Source organism: Enoplosus armatus, chromosome 17, assembly GCF_043641665.1.
Source record: "Enoplosus armatus isolate fEnoArm2 chromosome 17, fEnoArm2.hap1, whole genome shotgun sequence".
In the NCBI taxonomy this organism is placed as follows: Eukaryota; Metazoa; Chordata; class Actinopteri; order Centrarchiformes; family Enoplosidae; genus Enoplosus; species Enoplosus armatus.
The window spans coordinates 9,899,937-9,924,946 of NC_092196.1; the positions used below are offsets into that span (position 1 = coordinate 9,899,937).

At 39.9% G+C, this 25,010-nt stretch overlaps 4 protein-coding genes and 1 long non-coding RNA gene across 5 annotated transcripts; 2 read left to right on the forward strand and 3 right to left on the reverse strand.

Moving 5' to 3' along the window:
* Positions 1-2,609: 2,609 nt before the first annotated feature.
* Positions 2,610-3,642, forward strand: LOC139300655 (uncharacterized). The gene is made up of 3 exons (XR_011598848.1): positions 2,610-2,691; positions 2,804-2,881; positions 3,073-3,642. It is a non-coding gene; the product is annotated as an uncharacterized lncRNA (long non-coding RNA).
* Positions 3,643-4,191: 549 nt separating this feature from the next.
* Positions 4,192-8,166, reverse strand: c17h17orf75 (chromosome 17 C17orf75 homolog). The gene is made up of 10 exons (XM_070923736.1): positions 7,909-8,166; positions 7,480-7,554; positions 6,915-7,040; positions 6,581-6,709; positions 6,312-6,372; positions 6,104-6,223; positions 5,788-5,852; positions 5,543-5,682; positions 5,345-5,448; positions 4,192-4,949 (listed from the first exon to the last, which is right to left on the reverse strand). Exons 1-10 carry the CDS (start codon positions 8,049-8,051, stop codon positions 4,734-4,736), a joined length of 1,179 nt encoding a protein of 392 aa, XP_070779837.1. The 5' UTR covers positions 8,052-8,166; the 3' UTR covers positions 4,192-4,733.
* A 615-nt stretch (positions 8,167-8,781) lies between these two features.
* Positions 8,782-14,014, forward strand: LOC139300326 (BUB3-interacting and GLEBS motif-containing protein ZNF207-like). The gene is made up of 11 exons (XM_070923372.1): positions 8,782-8,822; positions 9,247-9,373; positions 9,467-9,605; positions 9,687-9,857; positions 10,040-10,115; positions 10,218-10,288; positions 10,450-10,604; positions 10,790-10,888; positions 12,236-12,463; positions 12,648-12,789; positions 13,252-14,014. Exons 1-11 carry the CDS (start codon positions 8,782-8,784, stop codon positions 13,413-13,415), a joined length of 1,413 nt encoding a protein of 470 aa, XP_070779473.1. The 3' UTR covers positions 13,416-14,014.
* Positions 14,015-17,527: 3,513 nt separating this feature from the next.
* LOC139300757 (zona pellucida sperm-binding protein 3-like) lies at positions 17,528-19,686 on the reverse strand. Its single transcript, XM_070923938.1, has 8 exons — positions 19,315-19,686; positions 19,106-19,221; positions 18,916-19,019; positions 18,673-18,850; positions 18,411-18,528; positions 18,230-18,315; positions 17,697-17,800; positions 17,528-17,586 (listed from the first exon to the last, which is right to left on the reverse strand). The coding sequence occupies exons 1-8, from the start codon at positions 19,684-19,686 to the stop codon at positions 17,528-17,530; spliced, it is 1,137 nt and encodes a 378-aa protein (XP_070780039.1).
* Positions 19,687-21,009: 1,323 nt separating this feature from the next.
* Positions 21,010-23,484, reverse strand: LOC139300219 (zona pellucida sperm-binding protein 3-like). Its single transcript, XM_070923237.1, has 10 exons — positions 23,092-23,484; positions 22,898-23,013; positions 22,718-22,821; positions 22,461-22,635; positions 22,240-22,357; positions 22,084-22,166; positions 21,829-21,998; positions 21,528-21,686; positions 21,296-21,394; positions 21,010-21,218 (listed from the first exon to the last, which is right to left on the reverse strand). Exons 1-10 carry the CDS (start codon positions 23,482-23,484, stop codon positions 21,010-21,012), a joined length of 1,626 nt encoding a protein of 541 aa, XP_070779338.1.
* Between the last annotated feature and the right edge of the window lie 1,526 nt (positions 23,485-25,010).

Below are 25,010 nucleotides of genomic sequence, written 5' to 3' on the forward strand. Positions count from 1 at the left end.
AACACTGACAGGAGGTGTTAGTGATACATCTAACACTAGAAAGGTCATGGATGCCATGCACTTGTTTATTTTGTGTGTTAATTTATTAACCTGTTTCTTTGTTTTCTTGTCTGTTTTGAGTACACTGCATGAAACAGATGGAGGGAATTTACATTTTCCAAGTATTTTTGTATTTAGTGTTATCAAAGCTGTCCTTATGGTTTATCATGACTTTCTGCTTCTGTTTTTAATTTTCTGGTTTTCAAATAGAGCTTTGTCCCTCATTATATTTTTATGACGTTAGAGGCACCATAGAACAAGAGATTACGCTATTAACAACAGCCATTCAGCGCACCTCTCCCACCTTAAAACTATGAAAGTGTTTCTTCTCATTCTTCTCTTTTCCAGCATTTACAATAAAGAATTGTATGAACTGGCACAGCCGTGTATGCGTGTTATTGGGGTGAAATGACAGCAATTTAACAGCAACAAGGAAAATAAAATGATTTTAAATGAATAATAAATTACATTTACAACTACTGATGTCCCTGTGTTTGTGTGTCCTTCACAAGAGCAATAGTAGAATTGGTCATTTCAAAAGTAGACTGTTGTTGTGATCAACTGGGACTTCTGTGAAGCCGAATAGAGAAGTAAGTAAATGATGTGGCAGTGAGCGATACTGCTCTCAGCTTGCATGAGGAGGAAGTCCCATCACATACACAGGTAGATGGGACTTAAAACAACTGGTAGCCACAGTGTGAAATTACCACTGAGGGCTGACATGTCTATAGATGGGACTAAGTTGTTGTTGGAGGGCTTCCTGCAGAAAAGAAAAGATACTATGGTAAGTTACAAACTATCCCTTTATTTTTTGTGAGTATATGTTTATATTAAAAAGTGACTGGTTGCTACTTTTTTTTTTCTGGCTATAGAAAATAAGGTGGGTGACATATTGGTTCAGGCTTCAAAATACAACCTTGTTCTTCTACACAAAGAAGAATGGCAGCGCTGTAAGTACATAATTGCTGTGGTGTAAACATGAATGAATTACATTCAGACTCAATATCAAATTTCTTGTCGATGTCCTGCTTAGCACCTCTTATATAATAATTCATTGAAGGATGTTTACAGTACTAGTAGAAATTGAGATCTCAATGAAGTTGTGTTGACTTTGCTCTCTTCACAGTCACATTTGCGAGGCTATTACTACATTTACACAGTAAGTCATCAACCATTTATTACAGTTTTTATATGAGAAATTGCTTGGAAAGAAGAACTACTCAGTTACTGCACTTTTTTGCATTTTTTTATAGAGGTATTTATAATTATAGAGGTAACTATACTTGTACATTTCATGCTACTCTATACTTATATACAATAATAATACAACAATACAATCAACAAATACACTATGTGTATTGTTATAGACTAGGCTAGACAACAATATATAAAGTAGTAGCCCCATCTTTACCAGCTGCAATGTTAAAGTAATGCTTACACATGCATGCAGCAATCATTATAATCCAACAATATAGTATGGTATATTATTATTCTGAAATGGCCATTCTGCATTGTGGGTATATTTTGATGCTAATGCCAATGTATTTTGACTTAAGTTTTGAATACGTGACTTTCACTCTTAAGTATTTCTCTCTGTGGTTTTGCTATGCTTACTTGAGCAAAAAGATCTTCCTCCACCACTCTTTATGCCTAGTTAGGAAACATCAGATTGATTTAGTCAAGTGTCTGTCTGTCTGTCCGTCCGTCCGTCCAATGGGACCAGGTGCAGTCGGTGCGAGAGGTCCAGAGAGCTGACAGTAAGCGCTTTATGTTTGAGATCATCATGACAAATGGAAAGAGAAAAGTGTTGGTAAGTCACCACTGTGGTTTGACTGTGTTCTCATTAAAGATAGTCAATCTGGAGGCTGTGCGTGTGGCAAGTCTGGTTAGCTGTGCCTCCGATCACTGTATATATATGTGTGTGCGTGTGTGCAGGCAGCAGAGACCGCAGCTCTCAGACAGGAGTGGGTAGAACACCTATGGCAAGCCATGCATCTTTCTATCTCTGGGGTTTTAGACTCCAAAAGCAGACAGTAAGTAAGAACTACTAAACAACTAAAATAATCCATGTTTGATCAACTGGACTTTAACTGATCAGCAGCGCACCCATCTGCTCACACAGTGACAGTGTGATGGAGTTGCTGCATGCTCGGCCCCTCTCTGCCCCTGCCCCTGCCCCTACAGGCCACATCCACCAAGAGATCAGGAGCATCTCCCCCCACTTCTGCCTGTCTGAGGAGCTGAACAGTGAGGGGGCCACGTACCAAAACACACCGCCACCCTTTAACTACCAGAATCACAATGGTAAACTTTAAAAAGATTTGCACCTACATTTGATTTTTTCTTTTCAGTTGCACTTCAGCTACATGGCGCTAACTACTCTGTTTTCAGGTGACAGTCTCAACAGTCCTGAATGGTCCAGTGGGTTGAGCCATGCAGAGGGAAGTCAAGGAGACTATGACGTTTTACCACTTAGAAAAAGTATGATTTTAAATATACTTTAATTTAACATTTGATGATGGTTAAATATCCAAACTGGCCCTATCATGTGTTATGTCTCTTTAGAGATATGTGAGAGCAATGCTTCGACAGAGATGGACGAGGACGTCTATGACTTTCCTCTCTCTTGCAGGAGGACTTCTGAACCTCCGGGTGAGATTACATGTTTTTTTGTATTGTTTTTTTTTTCCAGCAGCTAGTTTTTACATACTTGATTATACCAAAATAATTTAAAAAACATTTTTGTTTGGTGTTTTAAAAAAAGAATCAATTTCAGACCCCACGGAGAACATCTATGATGTACCAAGCTCTCTTTTGAGGAAGATGTCTGATCACACTTAAGGTAAATCTTTCTTGTTGTTATTGTCACTTTTCACCTTGTCAACATGCTTTCTCACTTAATCTTATAAGACAGCCACAGTTGCTTAAATGTACACAGTGTGATTTATGTAGCAAAAGCCACACGTGCAACGGCTGCAAACACTTTCTCGTCTGTATGTCTCAATCTGTCAGCTGTTTTGTTTCTGGTTGTAGAGGAGCAGCTGGAGAACGGACTCTACTGGAGAATATGAGGTCAAGTGACAGACTGGAGGGTAGCAGCAGCCCCCTCTGACTCAGACACAATCCTTTGCACAGAACACTGTTGCTAATATCTGTAGCTTTGTGTTTAATTCTCTCACAGGTTTGAGAGATTAGGTATTCATGAAACAGATATAACAAGTTAAACGTTTATATGCTGGACAACATGCACAACCACAACAAAGAGGTTCAACTATGGTATTTATTTCAGCTCCTTCTATACAAGATCGAGAACCACAGAGTCATTTATAACTATAGAGAACACGCTGTACAGGAATATCTACACATATACGCACTGTGGGTCAGTCACATTATGGTTTACAATAATAAAATGACTGATTTACATGTCACCTGCTTCACAGTTTGATAGTATACACAACCAACATTGATATTGCTGTTTTACACACTTTGGACTGGTTTGAATGGGATTGGTTTGAGCTTGGTTCTAAAACCCTTTATGGGTTTAATGGAATATAGAAACGTATCTTGTTGCAGGTATACAATGAAAGGAAAATAAAACTTTTACTTTTATTCTACATTTTAATTTCTTCTCTTTAGAATATTTTTTCTGTGGGTATTAATATTGCAGAACCTTGTAAACTAAACAAATTAGTAGTAGATGTAGTGATTGACTGGTCACATAGTGCCTGCCCGTTTTGTTTTTTCTCATAAAGTCTCGAGCTGGTGAAGATTATTGTAAACAGAAAATTATATCCAAAAATTACACTATACAACACTGCATTCCCAGAGAAGGATTAAACGATTAAACTGACATCTAGTATCACTTGATAGACATACGTATATAAAGTAGCAGTATTCATCAGACAAAAATAATATAGAAGTGCAGGTATTGGGTTGAAATGTAAGCAAAAACAAGGCCTATGTAACAAGCAATGCATAAAAGTGATTTGTGCATTCTCAATATGTTTCTTCTCAAAAGAAAACTGGTACAATCAAATTAAATACAAAACAACAATAAAAGAATATTTGGACATCAACTAAGTAATAGATAATTCCACTCTAAAGAGTAGAAGCTTTAGTTTGGATCAGTTCTGTGTTGTGATCATTGTCAGTTAGCAAAACACAAGTAATAATGTTTGGTTCATTGTATTGTTATACACACACAGAAATTGAAAAGTGCCACTCTATAACTAGATCTAAACTGATCTGCACACTTATTTTGTTTTTTGGAATATAGGTCATTATCTGTTAATTCATTTTAACTACCATCTCTAATTAACAACTAACCTTAATTGTTAAGATCAGTGCAGTGATGTTACAGAGTCAATAAACTATTATTAGCCGCAAAAGACAAGTTTGTTGAGACAAGCTGAGTGTAAGTTGTCAGTGTTTTACAGTACATGTTCCAGATCTGGACACTACTCTTCTAGCTGAGATGCAGCAGTAGTGCCAGCAGAGGAAACGTATGTTTTATAACATATTTAAACTCTGAATCTGCCAAATGTTTGTCTGGCAAACTGATGTTTAACATAGGATGTAGTGCTGAGTTTAGAATGGAACTAGTTTATCTTTGTGGCTGGAAGAGCAGACTGTCTTACCAGCAACAGACAAGGTATCCAGGCCCCACCATCTGGAGTTGTGGTGTTGTAATGGAATCAGGCCTGGGCCTGGGATTGTTCCTTGAGGAACTCCTCCAGGACAGTGATGATGCTGCAGGCTTCAGGCAGGTCGCTGTGCTCCGACCTGGCGTTCTGCAGCAACACATCCCCATTTCCACAGCCCTGTATGAACTGGCAGCAGCGAAACAGGGCGTAGTGACTCATCTCTGCCTGTCGCACAAAACGCTTCAGGCTGTTCATGTCCTGGATGGCCTACGGAGTAAGAGTGGTGGTGGAAAGGGAAACAAGTTAAAAAAGGGAAGAAATCAAGATGAAAGGAAGAGTCTGCCAAGAGGAACTGAGAGGTATTGCCCAAGGTTTCTCAATCTTGTGGGCTCATGGGATTTTTAAGGCTGATGTATTTGTTTGTTGTTTTGATTTAAAGCATGTAAGTATTTTATATTATACCAATATTCAGCAGGACTGTGATGCTATAGGTATACAAAAATTATACACAAAATACCAAAGTATGCTGTACTCAAATCCATATGGCAACTAGACAATTACAAAACTGTAACTGCTGGGGTCATGGAAATTTTAGGACCTGAAAACCAGATCCAGAGCCCCAAAAAGCTTGAGAAGCCCTGGTATAGTCTATGTTATCTCACCTTAAGTTTGAAGTTCTCCAGAATCTGTCTGAGCAGGAAAGGATTACAACGCTCTGTGGCGTTTAGAAATGCCTGAATCCAGTCGTCACAGAAACGATTACTGACTGGGGGAGAAAACATCTTTGTTAGACTCTTAAACAGTACAGAGATACAAAATCATTTTTCCTCATCAAGTCTACGTCATGGAGCATGACTTACCAGTGTTAGAGAGTGTGGGTGGACTAGTGGAGCAGTCTATGATCAGATCAGAGTGTGTATCCTCTGAAATAGCCTTACACAGAGAAGCTGCTGTAGTGTCTTGTTGGGACAGGCCCTGCAAACTGGCTGCTTTGATGAATCTGTTACAGAATACAATAGACATTTAACAGCTGACAAACAAATGACTAATTATATACTGTACTACCTGGAAATAAACAGGCAGGCTTTTTTGTTACCTTACTCACCTGGACACATCAGCCTTTGTCCTCTCATCTGAATTATTGACCACAACGTGCGTGTGACTCAGAGCCTGTATACAGAAAATTGAATGGCTGAAATGCATTGTTCTGGAGAGGTTGAGGTGATTTTCTGCTTATCATATTATTTAGCTTTCTTTTAATGACATAATACATGTATTCACATTTTAATTTTTGTTATTTAATTAGGAAATTAACATTGCACAGGTCAAAGTGTGTGGATGCTTTTAGTCTCATTATTTTTTGTATCCTCCAACAGCAGTTATTTTATTGGAAATACTCTAGAGGTTAGACAATGACTCACAGCATGCAGCAAGAAGCTGATGTTGCTCTGTACCAGCTGCACCACCCGATGAATGTGCATCACAGACTCCTCGTACCACTGGCTCAGATAGGGACGCACCTCCGTCTCAAGGTTCTGCAGCTGACATACAGACAAATCAATACTGCATTAATAATGTAATGAAAAATATATAACTTAAAAGCATTACACTGCAATTACATTCTCATACCTCTGGGCTTTGCAGGCTGCTATGCAGGCCTTGGACGTATTTATCAAGCTCTAATCTGAATGTGTATTGGGTCAAAGAATTGGAACTTTTTCCTGTTTCTTTGTACAAAATTACAACAATGTGGAAGCAATACAACAATGCAGGAAATAATATTTTGTAATGGCAAAGATTATGTATACAATTAATGCTGGAGGACCTTAGACGATGCTTATAATTAAATTTGATTTCATGAGGACACTTTGCAATAGACAACTGTGCACAAAGGATATAGGTTCAGTCCTTTTTCAGAGCCGCCCATAAAGCAGATGACATATCCATTTCCATCTGCATCAGGCTGCTCAGGAGACCTTTCCTGCTCCAGGAGACAGCAGTAGCAGCCGACTGCCTGCTCTGGGATACTGGGAAGAGGAAATAATCAACATATTTCTGATAACCAACTTACTTATTTTGTGCACATCTTCATTTCCAGCTAAATTAATTCAAATTCTGTGATGGAATCAAACAGGCTACATCCAGTATGATACCTGCCTTGATTGAGTGTCCCTTTTGTTTTGTATGTAGCATTACTGAATAACATTGTGAGGGAATATGTAAAATTATTACCTGAGTTCCACAGTGGCGATGTTGCCCATGCCTCCCAGCAGGGCTCCTTTGCTCAGCCTCCTTGAAATGTAGGTGCGCAGCTCAGGTTCCGCCTCTGATGGCAGGCTGCTGTCGATTAGTGTCAGGCTGTGGGAAGGACAGACAGTCAGTATGGATACAAGCAGCCAGTGAAGGCAATGAGGAATTTGGAAGCCACGCAAGTCAATGGAGAACAGATGGAGAAAGCTGATGACCATTAGCCTCAATCAACACAACACACAACTGAGTCACATAGCTGCAACTGTGCCACCCCCCTGAGTGTCTGGGAATTTGACTCACTTTTTGCCAACTCCACTTGACACATTGAAGTGGAGACCCATTCAGATTGGGACAGCCCTAAAGGCCATGTAACTCAGCAGCACAGCAATGACCAATCAGAACAAAATCATGAATGAAAACAGCACTGATTCCATGTTGATTGGATTCCCTGTGGTAGCCCGTGGATACACCAATGCACAACAGTGAAAGTGAACGAGAAACGACCACTGAAAGCAAGGACAAGGCAGGCGGCTGGCTCCTTTGTTACCTAAAGTCATCCTGACTGGTTGTTGAGTCTGCTCGTCTCTGGTTCCATGCCACATTTTCCCCAGAAGCCTCAGATCTAAGACAATTGACAGTTTACTCATCACCTGGTTAGTTTTTAGTATAAATCTGGTTTTACCTGCATGAGTGTCACTGTCGGCAGGCTCAGGAACAATAAGGGACTACAAAAACTGAGGGGTACCTTAAGGCAAGAATCATTGACTGCATAATAAACAAAACAGTAATACATAAAGAAACACACATTACACACCAGGGACCTGGTTGTATTTAGGAAAAAACGAATAGTGATAGAGTGATGTCCTGTAGGATAAGGGGTAGCTACTGTGAACAACAATACATAAACCAATAGTAAAAGCTGATAATTACAAAATAAACTAAAATAGAAACTGGGACGAGTAATATCGACCATTACCTTGTGCCTTGATAAAGATAGATTGTGTAGTAGCAGTTCAACTGAATTTTCTGGCTGTAACCAGCAATTTCCTCGTTGTCAAAGTCATCTCTCTCTTCCACGTCAATTGAATCTTGGAAGGACGAGGTTTGGGAGGTAAACATGATCCTCCTGCTGCACGGAGCGAGCTAGCAGCCGGATAAAATGGAAGATAACAAGGACGTGTTTCTATAGTTTGGCTGTGCTATGTTGGTAGTAGGTATTATGGACGTTGGGATATCTGGCTGATATTAAAACTGTAAAAACGCCTATGCACCAGCTGCAGGAGCGTAAACGGTATCCCAGTTCTCGTTTATTTGCGTTGTGCGCATGCGTATCATCCTCTGTCATCTGTGTACGTTCTCAATAATGTCCGACTATAATATTCATTTCTATGTTGGTTCCTAGTCCAAACGTTCCATCACTGAAGCCAAACATTTATTATCATATTATATTATCATATTATACTAATTGTACCTGAAAGTGTTTTTTCGTCGTTAAAGATGGCTGTGACAATATCATGTTAGTTGTATGCCTCTACATCCAAGTGCTTTAACTTGCAATGGTTAAGCTGGATGGTTGAAAAATACATGGTAATGGTAGTGAAAGTATGGGTAGATGTCGAGGTCCATCTAATAGCAGTAAAAGCTAGTACAAGTGAATGGTCCAGTACATGGTATTTTTTTATTAAACAGACAAATAAACAATAGTTTTTGACCACCAGAGGGCGCCTTGAGCTTTGTTGGGTGCTGGAGACCTGACGCCATCTTCAGTTTCTTCATTTCCGTTCTGGTTGGTATGTTAGCTGCTCTATTTTACTGGATTAACAGGCAGTGAACGGACAGTACAGAAATAATGGGGAGAAAGAAGAAAAAGCAAATGAAGCCTTGGTGCTGGTATCCTTTTCCACATCTTACATTTGGTTTTATAACGTTGTTGTCCTCTGTTTGGTAAGCTAACGTTAACCGCAAACTGTAAATAAACCTGAGTTTGTTATGATAATAATAATAATAATAATAATAATAAGTGTGTATGGTTAGCAGGCTCACAGTTTGTAGCGTTATGTTAGCCTGCATGACATATTGTGAACTTGCTGTCAGTGTTGCTTAAATTGAATGACCAGTTTTGAAGAAAATACTATGACAGGATATTAAATACAGGCGATGTTGATGATGATGACGATGATTTGATATCCTGTGGTGTGTTGTTCTTATTAGCAAGGTGTTTTTGTGCATGCAAATGCACGACACGTTCAGCTGTGAAACACCATTGCAATGATCGAGTTTTTCAGAGTAAGAGTTTCCTAAACCGTAATCTCAGGTACTGTAACAGAGATTTTGATGATGAAAAGATTCTCATTCAACATCAGAAGGCCAAACATTTCAAGTGCCACATCTGTCATAAAAAGCTGTACACTGGCCCTGGGCTTGCAATCCACTGTATGCAGGTGAGACACAATAATACAAACCATCTTCATGAAATCACTTGATTGTATAAATATATTATATAATAATCACCTCACCGTATCACTTCTATGAAGGTACATAAAGAGACCATTGATGGAGTTCCTAATGCAATACCTGGAAGAACAGATATTGAGTTGGAGATATATGGCATGGAGGGTATTCCTGAAAAAGACATGGAAGAGAGAAGAAGAGTGCTAGAACAAAAGAACCAAGGTATTGGCTCCAAAATACCATTCATGTACAGTCTTGTTATGGTCTATCATAGAGACTTATTATGCTCTTCTTTATTTTCAGAGACTCAAAAGAAGAAGCAGAACCAGGATGACTCTGATGAGTACGATGAGGATGAGGAGCCTGGTCCCTCCTTCCAGCAGCCTGCTGTAGGCCAGCCCCAGGCGGGCTACATCCCCCCTATGACCCAGCCTGGCATGCCTCCTGGCTCTGGTGCTCCAGGGATACCCCCGGGCAGCTACTCAGGTGGGAAACAGTGAACTTTAAATAGCCATTTATAAATTCAGGTACTGTTTATGTGATGTTGAAATAGGAATATTGATGTCAATTGAAGCATAATGCAAAATATAAATTATATAAACAATTTTTGACTGGTAACACACTTGAGTTTGTAAAAATGAATCTCTTTGTTTTAGGAATTCCCCCAATGATGCCAGGTGTGCCACCGATGATGCCAGGAATGCCCCCTGTACTGCCAGGAATGCCTCCAGGGTAAATGCTTCGTATTATTATTCAAGACTGTCATTATCAAATAATCCCATCTGCATTATATCTTGTGTTTTAAACATCAAATATTTTTCTTCATGTATTTAGGATGATACCAATGGGTGGGATGATGCCTCCAGGTCCAGGGATGCCTCCAATGATGCCAGGTGTGCCACCAGGTAATGCCTTGCCAGTGTACACCTTCAGAAAGCTCTTACCTCCACATCATTGCCTTGATGTGAATTATTGACAGTTTTTTTTATTAAAGTTTGTAAATGTGTTGTGACATGTCTGTGGTGACTTGTTCCCTTATATAATTAATTTGTTCTGCTGGTGTCAGGCATGCCTCCTCCTGTGGGCCACCGTCCAGGCATCACACACATGGCTCAGGTCCCCCCTGCTGCAAACATGCTGACTCGACCTGCTGTTCCTGCTGCCACTGCCCCCTCAGCCCAGCCTGATGTCACAAAGCCTCTCTTCCCCATTGCTGGACAGGTACAGTCTTTGACACCATTTACCACTTTTCATGTCCCTCAGCACTCTGACAGGGCAGAACGTTACCACCAAGAGATGTTTGAGTAGCTCTCTGTGCTCAAACAGACTGATATAAAAGAATCTTTACCCAGCAATTTCTTTAACTGAAGAATTATTTTATTCTTTACTCTTTTCCTGTGCTACAGATGGGCAGTCGTGTTGCAAGTACAAGTACAAGTGCAGGCTCATCAAGTGCAGACTCTCAGTCCGCCTCCCCTAAAGCTCTGTTCCCTATCGCATCACAAGTATGCAGCTGTCTGCCTGCTCTACTCTGACAACCTGCTGCTTTACAATTGGCATGCACACAATTGTGTATAGTTTGCCTGTGGTGCACTTGGGCAGATTAATACTATTGGGCAGAAAATGTTTTGTAACATGCCTTTGTTTGCTTTTTCTTTTGCTACAAATCTGCATTTATACAATGCTACAGAAAGTGTTTGCTTAATAACCTCAACAAAATCAAAAAATGGAGTGCTATGCAGATTTGTAAAGTGGGCTTCTTATTTCTGAACTGCTGTAGAGCAATGTAGCACAGCATGCTATTTTGGATTTGTTTTCTTGCAGGCTTGACGAAAAAGGTTTTACTTTGGTCATACTTTGTAGGGTTAGTCTCCCGTGTGTGTAACAGTGGTGTTAACATGTTAAAGAGATAACTAAGACCCTGTTTATACACTTGGCATTAACATGTCATTATGCAGTGGGAATACAAATAAGCACAGCACGGCATGGCATAGTTAAAGCCTTATATACTGAGGCAAGGGCGTAATTTTCCACGGGGGATGTGGGGGACTCACCCTCACTTTTAGGGTTTTACTCAGAGTCTCTCACTAAAATCTCTCTAAACACCACCTTCGCACTGTCCATCAGCCAAAATCCAGAGGACAGAAGAGAGACGTTGATGTGGTCATCTAGGTCGCTTTCAGTTATTACTGTGCGTTCATAGTAATTCTCTTTGCAAGCAGCAGTGAGTGATCTTCAGACTTTTTTTGCCCTGGGTTTCACCTCTCAGGCTTAGAGGCTACTGCTCTAATCTACTGCAAAAATACTGCAAACTCTTGCACGTTTTGTTGGTACATTTTTTTTAATTGATTGTATGTTATTTATAGACAGTGTTCTCTCCTAAAAAGATGCTATCGAACTGTAGTCAACGATAAGGCAGTAAAAGTCAGTGATCTTTGTAGTGAAGAAGCAAATACAATATTTATCGATCATAAAGTATCTGGAAAGACATGTTACTGTTTAATTTTTTAAATGTAATTTTTCAATTCTTAGAGCCCCACAAATGAAGAGACTTACTTTATGATATTGCAAAATCACAGCACATAAAAGCAAAACTACTGCTTTGTTATCACTAAGGATAAAGTCAGAAAGTATGTTTTTCTGATTTGGGTGAATTGACCCAGTAAAGAAAGTGAAAGAGAAGATGGAAACATTACGATTGCAGAGACAGTCCAGGCTTTAAATGGACTAAATATAAACTTTAATAATGGGAGAAACCTCAAAGTATGACTAAATGTCCCCCCCCCCCCCCGTGAAATTTGAATGCCTTTCAGTGGAGTCTCTCTAACGTGATTTCCTCTCTCACCCCTCAGAGTCAGCAGACAGTGTCAGGGTCCCCCCACCTTCCCCCCTCGACCTCCTCTGATCCCTCAAAGCCCACATTCCCGGCCTACACTCAGGCCACCGTAGCTGTGGCCAGCCCCAATGCTGGCAGCAGTACGGTCTCCAAACCTCCCTCTACTGTGACTAGTAAGCCCGCCACCCTCACCACCTCCAGTGCAACCAGTAAGTTGATCCACCCTGATGAGGATATCTCACTGGTGAGTAGTCCAGTTGCAACTTTCTCTTTATAGTTTTTACAGTAAGTAGCATTTTGAGCAAAAAGTTTGTTAAACATAGAAAAAGTCAACTTTCAAAACATTTATTCATTTTCTTGTTTATTTCTTATGGTTGAGCTACAGAATTTCAAATTCTTCTTCCTTGTTTGCTTTCTGTGTCCTGTAGGAAGAGTTGCGGGCTCAGTTGCCTAGATACCAGCGCAGTATTCCCCGCCAAGGCCAGACCACCACTGCTGCTGCCCCGTCAGTGGGTCCCGTGGGTGGCATGATGGCTTCTCAGCAGCCCGGCATGAGGCATCCCATACCTGGTATACACCGCCTGCCTCTGGTTCCAATAAATTCTTTACATTTTACACACTTTGCTGGTCTGTTAACCAGAGCTGTCATTATTATATAAATCATTATCTGAGCTTTTCTTCATGAATGTTAATATGCTAAACTAAGATGGTGAACGTGGTAAACATTATACCTGCTAAGTCAGCATGTTAGCATTGTCATTGTGAGCATGTTAGCATGCTGCTGTTAACATTTAGCTCAAAGCACCGCAGTGTCTAGTGCTGCGTTCATGTCATTTCAAAATTCTAGTAATTACGACTTCACGTCAACATCTACGTTGTAGTTATGACTGGGGTGCAAATACAGAAGTGTCTGAAAAACAAACGCCTCACGTCAGCCAAAGTCTGTCGTTCATTATAATGAAACCTAAATTTAATGGATATGGTGTTGTCTTGTATATTGAATAAAAAGCCAACAAACCTGTGTTCTCGCAGGCCAGTATGGTGGTCCACCCCAGGGGATACCAGGCTACATGCCAGGAGGGATGCCTCCATACGGACAGGCCCCTCCTGTGGTTCCCCCAGGCTACCAGGGAGCCCCTCCACGGCCACCCATGGGTATGAGACCTCCTGTCATGTCTCCTGGAGGCCGCTACTGAAGCCTGCCTTCCTGTCTTCAATAGGTTTGGACACTCAACCCTTTTCTAATGTCCTCAGCTGCTAGTAGACACACCAGTATTGGTTTGCTAGTACCACGACGTACTGTTTATTCTACTACTGAGCTATGAGGAAGAGACACTGAATAAACAGGAAACAAAAGAGCTATAGAAGCATCACAGAGCGCATGGGAAATATTTACACTATACCTAACCAAGACTATGAACTGTTTTTTCAAACCATCTCTGTTTTGTGGCTTTTTTCCTTCTCATGTTTCATTTAGGTATATAGAAGTGTAGTAGATATGGTTCGTAGTGTTGTGAAGGCGCTGGAGTTACATGGGCAGTACCCACCCTTTATCAAGGCAAGTTTTTCTGTAAATACATTTCTGTTCTAAGCTAAACAGTGAGGCCTTCACAGCATGTAGTGCTGTTGGACTTTGTGTCCCCAACTTTGTTTGGTGAGGGCTTCAAACAACTGTTTATGCATCCATTCTGTTTTATGTTCATAGTTTTAATGAGGAAATACTCCCTCAACCGTAAATAGATGAATTACTAAATGAAAGTGGTATATGTATTGTTGTAAAACTGTATTGTAATAAAATGTGGCAAAAATGTAAGACTCTTCTTTGCGGGACGTTAGTGGGAAAAGAGACGTCACAGCAGGTTTGTACTCCAGTTGTAAACTACTTGTTTGTTGAAATTAAAAATGTTGGTAAATGTTTTCTTCTGGCTATAAGCAGTATATTGATGCTGTGTACGTGGCACAGGCGGACTAGCCACTGAGTACATTGTACAGCTGCATAACTTCCGGGTCGCTGGTGGCTGTAGTGCTAAAACCCAGATTTCTCTTCTCCCTGTAGCAATGCCATGAGGGACTGGCTGAGGCCCTGTCTCAGTGTAGCCCTGTTTCAGCCTGAGGCAAGTCTCACCATTTTCTGTCTTCTCATTCATTACCAGGGGCCCTCACAGCTTATACGCTGTTGGATCTCAATGTCCCCAAACTTGCAGCAAGTTTGGTGAAGGCCCTTGTTTGTGCATTTTCTTCAGGCATGTTAAGCTCATGTGAATTATACTGTTAAGCTCTTATGTGCTATTGAACCTGTATCCTCCATTTTTGATTGGTGAGAGCATCAGGAAGCTCCGTTTTCATTTAATAACTTTATACTGAAAGTTTAGAGCTATTAAATAAAACTATGTTCCTTTAGAAGCTATTGATATGAACTAGTCCTACAGTCCACTGCAGGTTACTGTCTCAAATATTGAATATTGATGGCTTGGTCAAAAGTCAAGTCATTTGTTACAGTCCCACGTACAGACACCATTAACAGTCTGTCACCTACAGCCATACATACACAATTAAATGTTTGTTGGGAGGTTTGTGATAAACTAATGACTATGTGCTTGTAAAATTACCACTTAATCCTGTTTGTTTCATCAGCTGTCCTCACTTGATCATTTGAATTTAACTTCTTACATGAAGGAGAATCTCTACCAGTAACAGGTTAGTTAAAAGCTGTAAGTACCACTGCTGTAATTTTAATTTCCGTTGACCTGTGTTCTGTGTGCACACGTAATGAGCTCTAATTGTCTGTCACCGAGTAAAACAAATGAGCCCACAGCAATTCTTAAAGCATTTTTCACTAATGGCAGCCAGTCATTCAGTATGATCTTGAGGAATACCTTTCTAAGAAATCATAGTTAATAGTATTGAGTGTGCAGCACATTTCTTTCCACTAGTTTTGCTCAATGTGATCAGCATCTCAATAGCTTTTGGTGCCAAAAACCTTGATTTAAATGAATGAATTAATGCTTTACACGAGTAATACACGCAGAGTCTTAACTGGTAAGTATGGGCTCATTATCACTTCTTTTAAATATGCTAATCTACTTAATATTGAACATTTCTTTGCTTAAACTCTGCTGTGTAAGAAAATATTAAATAAAAATAATAGGATTTAACAGATATCACAAAAAGCCTATAAAATCTATAAAGCTTTTACCTGCTGAAGACTACATCATTATTATTATTATTACTACATACCTTGTCTGAGAGTGTGATGGTACTGGGCCAACTTCCATGCTCTGGAAGAGATTTTTTTCTTTGCTTTTAAGATAAGTTAAAAACTGAAACGTAATCATGAATATTAATTTTAGGATCTGTCCTTCAAAAACACTCCACAGGATGTTATTTGTGATTTCTGCGCCAAAAGAAATATGAATATTTGCTGTTTTTCCTTAAATAAACAAGTTCATAAACTCTGTATGTCTTTGTGATGCTTCCCACCATGTTTTCCTAGTTTTATGCATTTGGAAACACTAACCAGTTACTCCTCTATTTATTTGTTTATTTATTAATTAGTTATTAGGCTGTTAATAGAAACAATCATTTTATAGAGGGATAGTGCTATGATCACATTAGTAATTCAAGGCACATGGGATGCTTGTAAGACTCCTCAGTTGGCAAATGAAAGAATTTACTGCAAGACTTTAAGTGTCAACTTTTTGCAGAACAAATTCATGTCTTACATCATTGTGATTTGGCCTTCATTTTATAGCTGGCAGACTATTTACCAGTTTCTTCCCCGCTTTGCAAAACATATTCATATTTAGAAGCTGTCAATGTAAAAAACATATTTCTAGTCTATTCTGCAACCTTCAGTTTAGCTGTCATAAACATAGTTTGTTTTACAAAGCTTAAATAGTCATTGCTGCCTGTCAAATGTTATGACAAATTCTGTGTTTTCGCTTTTATTTTGGAAGTTGTCACCGGAAGTCTTTTTTAAAATGTATTTTTTTTTATATAGTGTCTGCCTTCACCAGTGCACTTTACAGTTGAGGTAAAATCATGAGGGTTCACTGCCCTCCAGTGGTCACAGCGAAGAACTGCAACACGACATTTTACATTGATAATGAACCATTAAGAGTAGTACATATTGATCGATTGTACAGATATGAACACCATTTTCAAACAACCACCGTAACATCGGTATTGTTGGTACTTCTAATAGCTTCTACTTCTAATATTGTTTTAAGACCCCTTTTCTGCTGTGAAAGCCAGTTTAACCCACCGAAGTTCATCCCAGCATCAGTCAATCGAGACAAGCTCATTTTACATCTGTTTTAGCTTCCCAGTTGCGTTTATAAGCCCCTGCAAGTTCCAGTTTAGCTGCTAGATTTAGTTAGTCAGATACCAAGTGACACCAGGAGCCCCAGCGGTGTATTGTTGCCATAAGAGCGTTTATAATGTCATCACGAGCATACACTGCCCTCTGGTGGCCAAAGTGCGCATTTACAGCGGGCTGTATTAAGTAATTCATTTTGAATGTTTCAACAGGAAGTGCCCTTATGCTATTGTATCTAGCGTGCAGCTGTAGTTACTCACTATGACCACAAGAGCGCAGTGCACTTGTAAATATACGCTGGTTGAGTTTGACCAAACTAAGGCAAGTTGATTCCTCTTTGTTAACATTTTACAAGTTTTAAGCAGTTTTTGTTCGCCTTTTTTTATTTTTACAGTATTAATTGTACAGCATGATTAGACTAGCTAGCAAGTACGCTACCAAAAAAGTAGCCTAACTTACAGATACAGATGGCATTACCTGCCTCTGATTGTCACATCGCCTCCTACATTGTAGCAGTTTTCTGAGGGTAAACCGGTCCAACCCATTTGTTGTATTATAGTAATAGCGATACTGATGTATAATTGAGCAATTTACTGTAGTGTTGCAGTTCCTCACTGTGGCCACTGGAGGGCAGTGAACACTCATGATTCTAAATATACTAAAGTAAACTGTCAACTCCACAGCGTCAAGGCAGACAATACCTAGCGCCACCGTACTACAATTTCCGGCAAAACCTTCAAAACAAAAGCAAAGACTGCGGTGTTCTTAGTTATGCTAACAGGTATGTTAACAGAAGATAATAAAATATTCACAAAGACAGGATTTATTGTCCTTGTAGATTGATTTGCTGTTACATTGTATCATGTAATAAAACTATTGAAAAGGACACAAAACTTATTCACTGACTTAACACAGGATGGTTGATTAAAAAAAATAAAAATGACATAATTGAAATATTGACTGTTTATTGCCCAGATGTTTGTTCTTTGCCTACTTGCTGGGGAAAATCATCAAAGGGCCGAGAGTTACAGTGCCACAAGCTGTGATATCTGAAAGATTAAATCAAAATGTTCATATTCAAATGTTTGTTGGGACTTTTGCACAGAAATACCTCAGGTTTACACTGGTTATGAAACTCTAGTTAGGATCTACAGCATACCTTCAGGGGGCGGACGTCTCACATTTGTCTCATCGTTCCAACTTCTATAACACGTACTGTCACAACATTGACACACATCATCACTCCCATCCACATTTTTCCATCTGTTGAGAAAAGTATACAGATAAACAGGTATAAAAATCTTTACAATTTGACTATCTGCTTTAATATACTTGCAGTAGACATACTGTAGTTGTGATTTGGCATAATATTGGACCTGCAGTTCATGTTTGCTCTCACAGGTTAAGTATTTTTCAGTAATTGAGATTGTCAAATTAGTCTTTATACTGACAAAACTTAAATTTTGTAACAAATATTATGACCATTAAATTAAAAATAGATTTGTTTTTCAGGGCTGGACATTTTTCATCTGTAGTAAACAGTTAACACATAAATACATACAGTGCAGACTAAGCTGTGCTATATTAGATTTGAAATGACACAATGACCAACATTAGAGGGCCGAATTTATATTTTTAAGATGTGTCTGTAAATGATCCACTAAAAGCAACAAAAGAAAAAATAAAAATCACCTTGAATGTACATAATTGCAGGCCTTGTTGATGGGGCTGCTCCTCCACATTTCAGAGGTAGCTTTCAGCTGGCAGGTGATAAATATCTAACAAAAAAGGAGGAGACCACAAATAAATGTCATTATACAACCTTGGAGCATTTCCAAACATTTGAAATCATGCAGGTTTATAAGTGTCTCACTGAGTTCCTTGGATCCTGGTGAAACTGGAAAGCATTGAGCTGCAGCTGAAGTGAATAACCCCTTGTTCTTGGTAGGAACAGTATGTTTGATCCTCCATCTTTTGCATCAGTGAGGCACCTGACAAAAATAATTTTCTCATGCATGGAAGAGGCCAGTGGTTCAGTTACAGGTGTGTGTGCCATTTGGTCCACATCTGTGTGATCTTGACATTCATACTCAGGAATAAATCCCAAAGTAATTTGGTAGTTGAGCCACTCTTACCCGTGGTTTTCAATGAAATAGTATCTGGGGATTGATGTTGCGTCAGGTGACAGAGTGGCAACACAGTTGTCCACGAAGAGTCGTCTTTGTCCCGATTCAGGACCAGTGTAAGATGCCTCGAGGTGCAAGGGGTCTCCGAGGTAGAAGACGCTGGAGAACGTCTCACTTGTCCAGTCATCTACATGTAGACACAAACATCACTGCATGCACACTTAAAGAAAAGCCATAAGAGTCCACACGTACCGGTCATCAGCTTGAGAGAGAAAGCAGAGTGTTCTGTTGAGTACTTTGCAGAGGTGGAGAAGGTCAGTGGCGGCTGCTGAGCATGACTGCTCACAAAGTGTGTCCTGTCCCAGAAAGTTATCAAGTCAGCCATTATGAAGAAGTCTAAAACAGTAAAAACGTACTGTGCAAGGTAGTGACACAATTTCACCTTTTATAGTGACAGGAAACAGGAACTACAGCATGGGTCGTCCTCATGATGCCATGGTATCTGGCAGCTGGTGAGACGATCAGATTGTTTGAGTAGATCACAGAGTCCTCTGATATCTAGAGAGGAATATAAAAACATATTAAAACACCTACAGGAAGTCCAAACAGATACATCCATCATTGTGACACTGTCAAGCATCAGCAGCTTACAGTTAATCTGGAGCCACAGTCTTGCAGTCCAGCTTCAATGACATATTCAGCATCACCAGCAGCAACAGCTCGACACCGGCTGCTCTGTGAATGCTCGGCCTCTCCCAGAAAAAGCTCTCCAGGAGACACAAGTCGTCCGTTTTTATACAGGTCAGCCTTCACCACGATGATCATGGACACCTCTGTGCAGTGCACACGGACAGTGGATCCGTCGTTGATGTTTTCTGCACCAGTTCTTAAAGTTGCAGATTTAAATTCCCTTCCTTCAGCATCGATCATAGGTCCATCTTTCAAAGACCGAATGGCATCTGCTACACAGAAAGCGAATGATATCAGCAGTGCCAGAGAGGCAGAGTGACCTGTGACCACCATTGTGTTTATACTGCAGAAGATTCAAACACTGGAGATGATCTTCTCAGCATCTCAAATACTTCCCAGTTCAGACCAATCAGCTCACATGGAGAGGTCAGCTGGAAGCAGTTACTCATTAACTGATGTGGCTGCTGTCACACTGAGATACACGCATATGATTGGCCCAGAGCTAATATGGGTGCCTATCCACTATTTACACTGATGCTCCTTCCTTAAGTGTCAATATTGAAATAGATACTTAATGAATCTTATAGTAAATGATCATCACAGTAAATGTTGCAATATTTGGTCAATCTGAGACATGATTTTTGTTTTTTAATTTTTTTTTGTTTTTTAATGGACAGTGAAGTTCCCACTTCCATTCTGCACTTCCTCTGAAAAATGTTTTATTTCACTGACAGAAATCTTATTGTGACATTACTGTACATATTCAGTAAAAAGTTGGATACATTTCCCCCCAGAAGTAAACTTTGTTTTGTGATTTACAATCCTAGATATGCAAAATGAATGGATTTGGAGACACTTCTTACAGCTGTACTGTAGACATAATTTACTGACTTGAATTTACTTGAATCACAGTCAGGATTGTTGCCACATCAAGTGCAAAAACATTTTCTCTGATGAGACAAATATGATTAAAGATAGCTGCATGTTTGTATTCCCATTTAGCAGTGATGAGCAATATTTTGTTTCCTCTGGACAGCAGATAGAAACAGGAAAGTTAGTATTTAGACTAAACAATGCACCTGCCTTTAGATCTTAGACATTGTTTTTACTGAACCACATTTCTTGCTAAATTGAGTTTTTGTAGTCATGGGCTCTGGTGAACACTTCTATCTACAGTAGCTGCTCTCATAACCGACAGTATTGCTGTAGCTGCACTATTAGGTGTCTCCCAAATAAATACTAATTCTGGGCAGGTTTTTAGTATGTAGCATTATCACGCTGAAGTATACTCAAAGCAGATGTGAATACTAAATATGGTGTTTTTAAGTGGAAACAAGCAACTTTGCTGGAAAAAACAAAAAGTACCATCTCTGAAGTTTCATTTGGTAGTGGCATTTAAATGTTGCAGTTGGATTGAGGTCTAAAAGTTATGTTCCACATTCACAGTATAGAGTTTTAGCAGTAAGTATACAACAGGAAGACTTTATGGACCTGACCAATTTGTTTTACAACCCTACTGGATCATCAACTTCACCTGCTAGGAGCAACAAGTTTATACTGCAGACTTGTTTACCTGTAGACTGCCATTACAGACTGTTGCGTCATGTCCGATGTGCAGTTAAATCAAAAAGCAAACAGTTCAGTTTTAATTGTTTATTATCTCTTTGGGTCATTTGTATCTGAAAGGTCAGATTCTGTAGCAGTTGCATTTGACACTATAGTTTCATCCAGCGTGAACCGAGCAGTGGGGCTGACGTCACCGAGGGCTGCTGTGCCGTTATTGTCCAACGCTGCCATCTTTGATTTCAAGGTGACCTCAGGAGCCGACTTTTGAGGTGCAGCAACTTCACTTTTGTCATCTCCGTCTGTAATTAGAGAAACTAGTTTATAAAAATAAAATAAAGTCAAGTTATTTTAAAAAATTGCTATGTTCACACTTTACCTTCTAGATCTGTTCCACTTTTGAGGTCTTCAGAAGCAAAAGTCTGAACCCCCACCTGGTCTGGTGTAGATGGACCAGGAAGCAGTCTCTTCTCCAGATCTGGGATAAAACCCATTTAGGATTAAGATCTTTGCTGAGCAGAAAATTCTTTATGGTCAAAATCTTCCTCACAAGGCTCCAAATTGGCAAAGCAAATGGTCTCATTCTTATGATTTAAAGTTTCTTTTACCACCCCTTCTGTCGTTTATTCCACCTCTCCACTGGCTGCCATACAGTGCAGGTCTGCTGATTTTACTGAGAACGGGAGGAAGCTCTTCCTCAGGTAGAGGTCCACTTTTCTTCTCAACTGGCAAGACTAGCATGGGACCCACTCTTGCCTCCTGTTCCCATACTAAGGCAAGCATGGTACAGCTTTAGAGTTACAAGTCATGTGTGAAGCCTGACATTTAATGGTGAAAAACAAACTGAATGATATAAAACTGGTTATGAATCCCATGCATCACAAGATGTCTAGTTTCTATAAGAAACCCTACTTTTATTGGTCTTCAGCCCGCTCCTCCAGAAGGACTCAGTTTTGTCTGGCTTCCCAAACCCACGTGGACCAAACTTGCCAGGGCTGCTGGGCTTACTGGGGCTTTGGCCAACTTCATTTTGGCTTTGACATTGCACACACAAGTAGTCATTACTGTCAGCTGACTTCCATCTGAAAAGGATAGTCATTTCTCAGCACACACATTCCCGTTTACTCATTTTGTTTAAATTGACACTTCATACTGACCAACACTTACCTTCCATTTACAGAAGTGCATGCCTTATTTGGTGCCTCTGCGTCATTTATTGGTACAGCATTCATGTGGCATGTGATGTAGAGCTGTAAGAAAGGGCAAAGCAAGTGTGGAATAAAACTGCAATTATGACTTAAGCCAGTTCAAGTCCAGCCTCACCTCTCCTCTGTCCTCATCATGAAACCTGAAGGCATCAATGACCAAGTGGAGCTTGTCATCCTGTGTCCTGGATAAGAAGTGGGACTTTGAACCTGGAAGCTGGGAATCAACCAAGCACCTATGAGAAGAAAAGCTCTTTACACAACTTTTACATATGCAGCAATACCTCAAGACCTGTAAACAAACTTTGTATACAGCCTTCAAGTGTTTCAAGTTCTCACCCATTTTCGATGAAGACGTATCTGGGAGCAGAGTGTATGTCTGGGTGAAGTGTGGCCACGCAGCTGCTCACAAACACTCTGAGCCCCATGTGATGTCCAAGTCGGACGGAGGCTTCGATGCCGATGGGCTCACCAAGGTGAAACACGTTAGAGCTTCTTTCATAGTGCCAGTCATCTGCACACAAAGGAGTAGTAAGCACAGACAGACCCAAAAAAAAAAAAAAACCTAGAATACAAGATAAGTGAACGAAACCCACTTGTCATAATTCTCAAGTCAAAGTTCAAGGTTTCCACTGCAGCTTGGGTAGACATGTAGGGGATCCAGGTGGGCGAGAGTGAAGAACTGGACAAACTGTACTTCCTAAGAAACACAAGCATTTAATAAAAGCCATTGCTCACAGAACTTTAAAGACCAGCTTTAAAAAAGGCAGACAGACCTTTCGTAATAACACTCAATTGGAATTACAGCCTCATCCATTCGAATCACCCCCTCCGGAGAGGCCTCAGGAGAGTATATGAGGAGGTTTGTGTAGGCCAGAACGGATTCATACATCTGTGGACAGTAGATATGTTTAGAGCTAGAAGTTATAATTCACAATAAATGTCTGAATTATAGTAAATTCACTGTTACCCAGTGTTGGGTGCCGCAGTCCCCCAGTCCAACAGTGATTCTGTACTCATCTTCTGAAGACACTGCAGCTCTGCAGAAGTCATTGAGCTCCACTCCAAGGCGTATCTCATCACCATTAACAGGAGCTCCAACTCCAAACATGTCGGCTTTGATAACAATCTCCAGCGAGTCTGGGTGGCAGACCACTCTGATGGTATTCACGTGCTCTGGTTTCTCAGCTGGAGCCTTTTGTTGCTCATGCGCAGTGTGTTTGGATCCCCCTGTGCTCTGAGGTGTTTGAAGTGAAGCATGTTGCGGGTAATGTTTGGGTGGAAAAGCAACAGATGGTCTAACGCAGCTTCCTGACAACAAGAGTCCAACAAGGAGGTTAATGCAAAAATACAAGGGCGCCATGAAGGCCAAGCAAAACAGCAAAACAGCAAAACAGCAAAACAACAGCAAAACGGTGCAGAATGCAAAAGCTCCTGTCTGACCCACAAAGCAGCTCACTGCTCTGAGCAGTGAGGCTTTTTAAACTCTATGCTGACAATCAGCCTCATCGGAGCAGCACGGCACACCTGAGTCGAATCATCTGCCAATGAGCTTCACAACCACTGAGACTCCAGACAAAAGTCTGAAGACAGAAGTCTGATTTACCGGAAGTTGATATGTTTACAAATTCACACATATTTGCTTCATTGCTTGTTTAAATTCAATGTTAAACCTAATGCAGTGCATCAAAATGTTGAAAAACATCAGAAATGCAATACAGAAATGCGGCGTTGTAGTTCAAACAATAGAAAATGCCTCTACATAATTTACGTAAAAGTAAATTGAGTCACTTTTTACAAATATAAATCCATAGAGTGCACAGCTACAGTAGTCGAGATTCAGTGAGTGTTTATTGTCATGGCAGCTCCACTTTAGATGTTCATCCTGCTGCGAATGCCTTTTTCTTTGACTGTATAAATCACAGATGAAAAAATAAACATGTTTGTGTGTGTCAATCTATCTCAATTTAATTTTTTTTTTTCAACATTACTAACGTAGACAACCCTTCAACTTACATTTAGTCATTGACTTGTATTTGTCTGTGTATGCGTAGACATGTCAATCAATTAATGGGTTAAACATTTTATCCCACATATTGGCTATTCTAATTTCATATATTGTATTGTCTTACTCGTAAAGAACAGTTTTCTGTGTTAAAAACACTGTAAAAATGGGGGTTGACAAAAAAAATGCCACCAAAAGTGACCATAGAGAATTGAATCAACAGGTCTCAAGAAATAGTGTCAACAAAAACTGAACATTATAATTTATAGCCGGGCTGCTGTATTGGACTGCACTGGTGTACCTAATGAACTGGTAAGTGAGCTTTTATCTACATACATGATCATGTTCACAGGACACTATACCAAACCACTTGTTCTGGAAAGTAACTGCTGCTGTGGTTAATGTAAAAACCACTGAATATCAATAACCAACAACAAATCTCTCTGCAGCTGGTGACCGTCCTCCTGACTGTCTCTGAACTGCATTTTCACACTGATCTTGTCCTCATCAGACACCAGACACATCCGGTGACACAGAGTGAAACTGATATTCTTATATCCCCTTTTCTTACTTGATCATATCAAAACCTGGTTGTTGAAAGCAGCCAGATGAGGTTCGTCTCAAATCTTTTGCACAATTCTGTTCACTATCAGGCTCTGTAACAAAGCCCTTGATTACTTACAAATATTTTTTGTTTCATTTAATACTCAATAGGCCTTAATGTCTGATGCTTCTTCCTGAGTCTGACAAACATATTTAAAAACTCAGTTTGACAATCAGTCAGTATTTTTAACGGCAGTTCTTGCTTTGAAGTCCTCTTCCTGCTTTGAGGTGAAGAACAATAAATACAGTGATGCTGTCTACAAAGTCTCACAAGAGCCTGA